Below are 9321 nucleotides of genomic sequence, written 5' to 3' on the forward strand. Positions count from 1 at the left end.
CGAAATTACTTGAGTGGTAATCAGGTAATGGGGACTTTTTACTCCGCAAAGGAGGCATTTCGTGCACCAAATTAATTTTGTTTTTACGTGAAAACCCCATGGTTTAAAATGTAAAAAAAGGAAAGAACCCTTTTTATTTCGTTAACTGCTCCTGTTATTGCCTCCAAGAATAGAATCTCATTTGGTGCAACATTTGCAACTTACATTGTGATTAAGGAACATTGTAGCAAACGCTGCGTCAAGTGAGGCCTAGCACTACAATTAGGAATGGTACTCAATTAGTTTACTTGCAGACCGTCAGCTTGTAATATTAATTCATTGATTTATCTGTTTGGAAGATATCCGTTTTCACTAGAACGTTGGCGCACCGGTCCAATTGTCGAAACAAGTCCAGTATAACATCGTGGTCGAGGCGGGCTCGTGTTAGCCGCGCTCGCTGCACCCGGAGTCCTGCGGCCTCGTAGCGACAATTATGTGGCTACAGTAGCTGTGCATTAGCATTTACGTGCACAACTATTTATGATATTGTAGCACAACAATGCTTCTGTTCGCCGAGAACTACATCGGCCACGTTGCTCTCGTGTTGGTAATTATATCACAAATCTGAAGCCACCTATTTGGTAACTTCTCTTAGATGCTCAGCGCTTTTCAAAGGTAAGCCAGAGGTGGTATTCGACTAGAGAAGGTACCTTAAATTAGCGACGGTTGGAAGGGTGCGTTACGTGATATACAAGCGCGGAACTTTCGTCCCACAAGCGGTTAGTGCGCGAGCAGAATGAGGCTATGCGGGCGGGGGGCAAGGGGGCCCGTCACGCGAACACTAGCCACAGCACGAACAGAATGGCCACCCACAGGAATATTTTCGACAGGAACTGCTCTTCCTCGTGTTGTGCTGTGCCGCGAGGCGCTGTGGACGACACAAACGATTAGGTCAGTTCAATCATCGCAGCAGCTGAACATTAGAGTATAAGTACCTACATGAAGGTGCGACTCACCTGCACTGGGCCTGGGGTCTCCGAAATTAAAGGAGGACGTAAATACGCCAAACGGAAAAGCACCGATGCCGAATGACATGTGAAACCCCTCGCCGAAGCCGAAACCAGGGAAGCCGCTGTTGTTTTCGGGCTCCGTGCGCTGGCCCGCTGGTCGCGGTGGGACCTGACATATCGACAATCGCCTTTATCAAGAGTAACCCAACGCTTTTGCTAATTACACATATGCAACAGTAAGTAAACTGGACGTGCTATACTACCCGAGTAATATAGTTTTTACATTTACATTGGTGGTGCTAATACAAAAATGAGTGGCCGCTTTGGTAATACAGACTATCCAATCTAGCAATATATTTGATATATGCAAGGAAAATTTGTTGGATTCAGTTCAAGTATATTTTTTGTACATACATAAATGTTTAAATTTAACTACTCATAAATAAACAATTAAATAGAGTGCTAGCAACTCATTTTCAGGTAAACATAAAGGTCAAACAGGACATTGACGCTGATAATGGTCGAGAATGAAATGGTATTTTTGTCACTCTCATGATGATAATAATATGATAACTGAGCTATAATTAGCAAGTAAAGCCGGATGGTTTCTTAAATTAGGTTAAACTCTATTTAATTTTGCCTCTTGAAATTACTTTTCGTTTTACTGTGTGGATAAATGAAACTGGCATATTGTTATGCAATTTTGGGATCACTTTGAAGAGTCAACTTTAGTCAAAATGTAAACAATAGGACGTTCGGTAACTTTCATTCGATAACTGTGTTCTGAGTAACGTTTGTGGCCTTTGCCGGTCGAGAAGTTTGAGTAATCACACGGGTGTGACGTCATTTCGTTTCAGTTTCGAATAGTCTGACGTTCAATTCGGGTGTTGTGAATAAAAATGAAAAGAAATCGTACGATATCAAGGTCGAATCGATCGACAATGAGTTATCGTAATGTTGTGAATCGACCTACAGAGCAGTTTAATCAGATTGATAAATATATGTATAATGTGTGATGCAAATAACTGTAATGTGTCAATTTTTTTAACATATATTTTATAATGAGCATAATACAAAACTTTTTGAAAGTTCCACATGGAATGTACTAATGATAATAAATGTGAAAAATGGCATGTTAATCTTTGTAAATTGCTTAGCAAATCGTATGATATAAAGTGTTTTAATTTCGGAGATGGGACAAAACGAGTCTTATTTTTTTTATGGATTACGCACGAGGCTTATTCAATTCGTCTATACTGTTGCCTTTAGTCTACATTCAGACTGAGAGTAAAGTACCTTATTCCTAGGATCTTCCTGCTTAGTGTTGCCTCTCCCATAGAGTGGTATGACTTTGTCACGGCTAATGGCTGCTTTACACACGGGACACACCTGCCGACTCGGCCGTGTCTCTAGCCACTGGTGTAGACATGGCCAGCTGAGTAGATGAACACAAAACACATTTAAATATTATTATTTAAATAAATTATTTGTACCATTACTGTTGAGCACAAGTCTACCTCACATCTTCCTCTATAAGTATGATAATTATTAACATAAGGTACCTAAGAATTTATTTATTTGCTGTGCAACATTTACATTACTATGTAGCATTACTGTACTACACGCAACAGGCGCTACGTCAAGTTGCGGTAACCAGCCCACTACATGGTGTACTACATACATACCATATACCATACCATACTATAATTGTAATGTGAAATATAACAGGACAAATCTATTATTTAATTTAATTTATTATTAAAAAATAAAATAAAAAATATTGTATTTGTACTAAAGTAATTGTGGCATGTGTGTGTGGAGTGAGTGAGCACTCTCTGAAACAAGTTTAGAATTTAGTCATTTAGTAGAAGTTTTAAAACTATGAAATTGTAGAAACCAATCCTTGGTCTGCTATGAAATTAATTTCAATCAACGAATCTTTGTCATAACCACTGCTTGTAGGCTTTGCTCACTATCATTACTTACTGTCACCTTATATCTGTACTCAATGTGTTAATAATTCTCTTATGTTTATGGGTTTGTCTGCGCTGGTTGATTTAACCAAGTGTTTTGAAAGTATTATAGACTCCTTTTTTCTTGAATTTTCTGTCTTTGAGTAATAGGCAAGGTGTTAGTGCTTTAGGACAACAACAACACTGGCTTGGTGCAATAAAATAACATTTTCGGACATGTACACTTTTTATAATTAAAGGGAAATTGCGTTGTTGCTTTGTTTACTTTAAATTGACCCCAATAGTAAAAGGACCATCACTCTACTATTTAAAGGATTGGGTCCAACAACTAGACGTTTGGATAGATAAGTTTATTCATGGAACATAGTACAATTAATGATATTTTTCTAGAGTGCATAACAGTTTTTTAGAACTCATACAAAATCCCAAAACAGCAATATTTTAATTATAATCCTACAGTCTATCAAAAAGTGCACTTATTTGTTTATAAGGAGGACCCATACAGGTTATCACCTGTAGATAATGTATACTTTGTTTCAATCCATTTTGAAGAAAAAGTAAACAAACAAGTCACTGACCCGGCCATAGACGGTTTAGTGATGGCCAATTATAACGCCAACTTCAAATTGATTAATTAATTTAATGAATTAATTTGTTTAATTGAGTCATACTAGCGGTTTTCCTTACATAACCTATATAAGCATATTTAAAATTTCAATTAAAATCCTCCTTCAAATCCTTACACTTGGATACTTGTTCGATTGCGATTGAAATGTTCGATTTAATAATCGATTACTAAACTTTAATTGATCAAACCGAATGTTTTTTTTTTTCAAACAGCACTATGCAACCATAGGCAAGTCATAGAAGTATAGATGAATAATAACCTCACTTTTGGACTACCATTTTTCAAATACGATTTTACGATGCTATTCAAATGAATATTATTGGAAAAAAGTGATGATATATCAAGTCGAAATCTTCGAAATATACGCGAAAGTGTTATTTATTCAATTTATTGAGTTATTGCTTTAGAATTTTAACCAAACAGGTTTGTTTACTTTTTGTTCAAAATGGATTGGAACAGACTATAGCTAATATAAGATGTATTATGAATTTTAGAGAATAATTATATACATAAAAAAATATCTTATACATTATCAAGTGATACAAACTGTATCCCAGTGACGTTTCAGTAAGGCTTGTCCAGCTGTATTTGTGCAAGACCTGAACAAACTGGTTAACAAAATTCTCGGAAAATTGTATTTTTTTTGTGTTTACTTTAGGCGATTAACACACTGCGTGGCACCCCGCGTCGAGGAGCGGGACGCGAAATCACGCGCGCGGTGGCGGAGGCGCAGATCTGCGTCAACGCGTGGTTTAATCTGCGCGGGGGCAGCGGTCTTGCGGCCTCGCGCCACTTAAAGTACTCGCTTCATAGTTTATCGCCATAGTGATTGTACATGCAGACGAGATCCTTCTTTGATATGAACGGTTAAACACACAGCACTCATTCAGGACGCTGCAGTTATACTGTCCATTTGGTTTTTGTTTACTCAAATAAAAAGACTCCGAAGATAATATTCAACTTCATTACAAAGATTTAAGAAAATATGAAGAATAATTTTTCAACTACACATGTCAACTGTCAAGTCAACTGAATCCTTGGATTATTTGTTAGGGAACAATACGAATGACAATTACTGGAATAGACACAAATTCATTAAAAATCTGCATGATACTACGGAGCGCAGCGGACCATACCTTCGATCCGTCGCGCCCCTAGACTGCAGAGATGCATTGTCAGTGTGTTAGACGGTGCGCTTTTCCTTACAAACTGAGGTACTTCAGCACAACGTTATAAAACGCAGCTCGCAGCAGGCGTGGCGCAGTGTGTTAAACACTTTATAGCAGTGCACTGAAATTTTTTTTTTAAATATCCGATGTCCAGAAACGACTGTTTTATTATACACGTCTCAACAATTTTTTTTTACATAAATTAATGCACATTTATTAGAAAATAGAATCCATAGTAATTTATCTAATTACTTAATTAATGATATTCTCATAAAAATTCTGGAAAATAATTTATTGTAATAAGTATCATTATATGGACATGTAAATCCTTCATACTTCACTGCACAAAGGTAACAAACTAGGTTAAATGCGATAATGGGAATACATTACTGGGCCAATGTTATTAAATGAGCACATATATATTTTAATTATCAAAAATTAACAACATGTTCAATGCTTTTGTTGGTGGACTCTGTTTCTGTTTTAACAGTCTCATATGAAATGCAACAATACACAAAAATGATAAATATTGTTAATAATGTACCAACTAAAACATTTTATCATGGTGTCAATGTATAATAAGCCACAGTTTGGAAATGTTCTTTGAGCCAAACAGCGACGGAAACTGTAAATATTCACGAGTAGCGCCTATTAAAAGCATGATTAGCATATTGTGTCGTTCAATTTTGTACTCGGCAGGCCTCGCGGTCGCCAGGGGTGGGATAGCATCTGCGTACCAGAAGAGGTGTCCACACATACTGACAACGGCATCACGCGCCGTGTCCAGGCATATGTTGCACTCCAGCATTCGCTCGTCGCGCTTGTCCTCCTCGCCACCTGCACCCGCGCCTTCGCCGCTCCCGGTCGACGCGCTTGCTTGTGGTTCACTCGTCTCCGCCATCCTCCTCTTCTGTGTATTTTATCCGGCCACCCTTCACTTAACGCTACGTCCTAGGAATACCACAACACTTATAAGAGGGTCAATGAAGTCTTAAATACCGAGTGTGTTACGACACAATTTCTGAAATTTATATACAGTTCACAGTTGTGTTTTCTAATAGATCACTACAGTTTTCTTTCTACTGCAAAATTTATCAGGATTATATCACAGAATTAAGGAAAAATCACTGAAAAACAAAATCAATCCCGTGGTTTGCGATGACTTTGTGTTGTCAAATTTTCCCATAGCCAAAAGATTTATGTCGATCATTTCTTTTCAAGCCACGTAACATTTTTATTTAAAAAAACAAATAATTGGTTTATTGGTAATGAAACTAGTAAAGGTAATAAAATAAGGTAACGAATAAATTCTAATAATAATTCAAATGCACATTTGGGTTACATGAATCAAAGCAAGTAAAATTGTAATCATCAGAACATGTAAAGGGCACACTTAAAGAAAAGTTAAAACCGTAGACAAAAATGTAAACAAACTATTTCGTTCTCATTTTACATCGTAATAAAATTTGTTGCGTTATGATTGGTGAGCCTTTGTTACAGTTTGACAAGTCCATATGGATCGAAACACCGTGGCATAGAAAACAAAATTCTGAAAATCGTTGGCTGTTGTGGCTGGCAAAAATATATTTATTATTTTTCTTGTAAAACACGTGAAAAGTACTGGTTATAGGTATAAAGAAACATTGATTTCAATATATATATATAGAAAAATCAGTCTAAATTTTAGGGTGACGTCGTTAGTTGTAGTTGTAGGTCATAAAAATATGTTGAAAAACAACTGTGACGTCATAATCTCGATCAGCTGAGGCTAAGGCAGGTTTGTTGTTGAGACGAGGGGTTTTGATAGAATTTGAAAATGGGAGGCGCTGTAAGTTCGGGCCGCGACAATAATGAGTTGATCGACAACCTGATGGGCGGCAACTACATCCGGACGCGCACGGTGGAGCGCGTGTTCCGCGCGCTGGATCGCGCTGACTATATGACTCCTGAAGCGAGGGACCAGGCGTACAAAGACATGGCCTGGCGGAGCGGGCCGCTGCACATATCCGCACCTTGCATTTATAGGTAAATTTTTGTCTATGACATTGATATCTAAAATACCTTCAGTTTTTTTCTGGAAATACACAAGCTGTAGGTCATCGCTTGTGTATCTACCGCAATTGGATATTTGTTTCATTTTGTAATAACATTAGGTCTATTTATATGATTTCTGGAGGCACACATCTGCTTTAGATTAATATACAAATCACATAGAACTTTCTTTTTATCTATTGATTTTACATAGAACTGAATATTGATATAAAATGCAGGTACATAGTGCAAGGAAGTCATAATTTTGTTTGTACTTATCTCTGCATTTTTTTTTACATTCTGCCCTATATTGACAATTTGTTTTTGACTACTAACACTTGTTTGCTATGTATTTTTAGCAAAATGAGTAACAAGCAATACAAGCTCCAGTATAACCAATTGTAAAAAACTGCTGTCAGTGTTGAGGGTCAAAGTATTGAGTTTTGTTTGATTGAAGTTTAATGAAAATGTTATTCACTCAACCCATTCCTCCGCCATCAGTGAAGTGCTGGAAGGCCTGGAGCTAAAGGCTGGTCTGTCCTTTCTCAATGTGGGGTCTGGTACTGGCTACCTCAGCACCCTGGTGGGCTTGATCATCGGCACCAGTGGCATCAGCCATGGCATTGAGATCAACAACTTTGTGGTTGAATACGCAACCAAGAAGCTCAATCAGTTCATTGAAAACTCTGCTACATTGGACGAATTCGACTTCTGTGAACCTAGGTTCTATTGTGGTAAGTTAATATTATTTTGTATTATTGATAACATGTCTTGGTTGCTCTCGTAGCTCTATCTGATAAGGATTATTGGATTTTTTTATTTGCTAAATGATGTGGTATAACTTGAAAGTGTATAAAAATAAGGTCCCCAGATTGATACAACTGAATTCTCACACCTGGGGGTCTACTCTCGATCTCCGTCTGACATCCGTTTGAAACAATTACTGCCAAATAAGCAACACTTGACCAAATGAAAATACGCGTGATCCGAATGAAGCTTTATACTTGATACTTGTCTTTTCATTTTTTCGAATATTACTTATTTGACAGTAATTGTTTCGGACGGATGTCGGATGTAGATCGAGAGTAGACCCCCCAGTCTTGTGAGATTCGCGTATTCTATGTTATTAGCTAAAAATGAAATGAACAATGTTTGAGTTGCTAGGAGCCAATACTACTGTCGCAGTAGGTATCTTGTATAGCACCACCAATGTCGTTAGACTCATTGTGTCAGTTGATTAAAAATCAAAGGGATACTGATGTGGTCAACCCTGAATGTTTGAACAATATCCAGCATACATGAAGTAGATTAAGTGTTATTCTGTCACATATTATTAATAAAGCCTTGTTATTTCCAATACTTTCACATTTTATAATAATAATGCCATTTATGAAACGATTTTCTAAAGTTCAAGCTTCATTGGCTAAGGTGAGTATGGTTGTTATTGAGAAATTCTTTATTACAGTTAAATGCCATTTAAATTAATACCCTTCCAACAGATTTTTTTTTAAATAAACCTAGTGTAAGAATTAAATTCATACTAAGCCATTTATAATGTATTTTACTAAAATCTCGAAATGATTTATTTTTTCATTCAAAAACCAAATTTATTACAAATGCCAATCTGCCATGTAGGCTTCATCAGGTGGACACAAATATAAATCAGCAACATGATTCGTCACATGAAAATCAACAATGCAATTGTAAAAAAAGAAATAATTTGATTATAAGAATTAAAAAGGACTGCTCACAATCGCAGCTGGCTAAGCTTAACACAGCATTACCACACTCAATGGCCAACGAAATTTGTTGCACCAGGTAAGACCCAGAGCGTGGATCACAACACTTTGAATTTAGTTGAATATTCTGCTTCCAAACTGAAGTTGTTTTCAAGAAAAACCTCCAGTAATTCTATTACAAAATGTTATTATGTGACCATATCCAATGATTGCTAAAAAAGTAATGCAATTAATACCTTGTTTACAGCATTAGCAAACTGATGAGCGAGAAAATTATATCATCAAATAGTACATTTAAATGAAATTATCAACTTTTGTAAGATTCAACTCCTTGGACTTGAGAAAATTGTATAAGCTTGTGATAATTGTCATGGATCCGTTTCAGGCGGTCTACTCTCGATCTCCGTCCGACATCCGTCCGAAACAATTACTGCCAAACAGTGTTGGGCAAAATTTAATTGTTCTGGCAATTAAAGATTGACAATTAATTAATTGTCAATTGCGAAACAGCAATTAACGATTGATCAATTGTTAGTTGCGAGAACCGCAATTAACAATTAATCAATCGTTAATCGCAAATATCTACAATTAACAATTAATCAATTTTCAATCTTTTCAATGTTTTTGATTAACAATTAACAATTAAAACTGACAATTATGATAAATTTATAGGGTATATGGGGGTGAGTTAGGGCGTTGGTTATGGGGGCCCGGATGGGGGGGTCGGTTGGGTCCCCGGTTGGGTCCCCGGTTGGGTGCCCCGGTTGGGGGGCCCGGTTGGGGGGCCCGGTT

At 37.0% G+C, this 9321-nt stretch overlaps 2 protein-coding genes across 5 annotated transcripts in view; one reads left to right on the forward strand and one right to left on the reverse strand.

Annotated features, from left to right (window-relative positions):
* Positions 1-369: 369 nt before the first annotated feature.
* LOC113237155 (E3 ubiquitin-protein ligase RNF185-like) lies at positions 370-5761 on the reverse strand. The gene is made up of 4 exons (XM_026473463.1): positions 5497-5761; positions 2286-2424; positions 996-1158; positions 370-907 (listed from the first exon to the last, which is right to left on the reverse strand). The coding sequence occupies exons 1-4, from the start codon at positions 5658-5660 to the stop codon at positions 810-812; spliced, it is 564 nt and encodes a 187-aa protein (XP_026329248.1). The 5' UTR covers positions 5661-5761; the 3' UTR covers positions 370-809.
* A 799-nt stretch (positions 5762-6560) lies between these two features.
* Positions 6561-9321, forward strand: part of LOC113237319 (protein-L-isoaspartate O-methyltransferase domain-containing protein 1-like) — a 14768-nt gene continuing 12007 nt past the window's right edge. For all 4 annotated transcript variants that reach the window (XM_026473725.1, XM_026473724.1, XM_026473727.1 and 1 more), the window contains exons 1-2: positions 6561-6784; positions 7292-7524. In XM_026473725.1, the coding sequence (XP_026329510.1) occupies positions 6576-6784; positions 7292-7524 (442 nt within the window). In that variant the 5' untranslated portion in view covers positions 6561-6575. The remainder of the gene's footprint in view (positions 6785-7291; positions 7525-9321) is intronic.

Source organism: Hyposmocoma kahamanoa, unplaced genomic scaffold (assembly GCF_003589595.1).
Source record: "Hyposmocoma kahamanoa isolate Upper Pololo Valley unplaced genomic scaffold, ASM358959v1 93, whole genome shotgun sequence".
Classification (NCBI taxonomy): Eukaryota; Metazoa; Arthropoda; class Insecta; order Lepidoptera; family Cosmopterigidae; genus Hyposmocoma; species Hyposmocoma kahamanoa.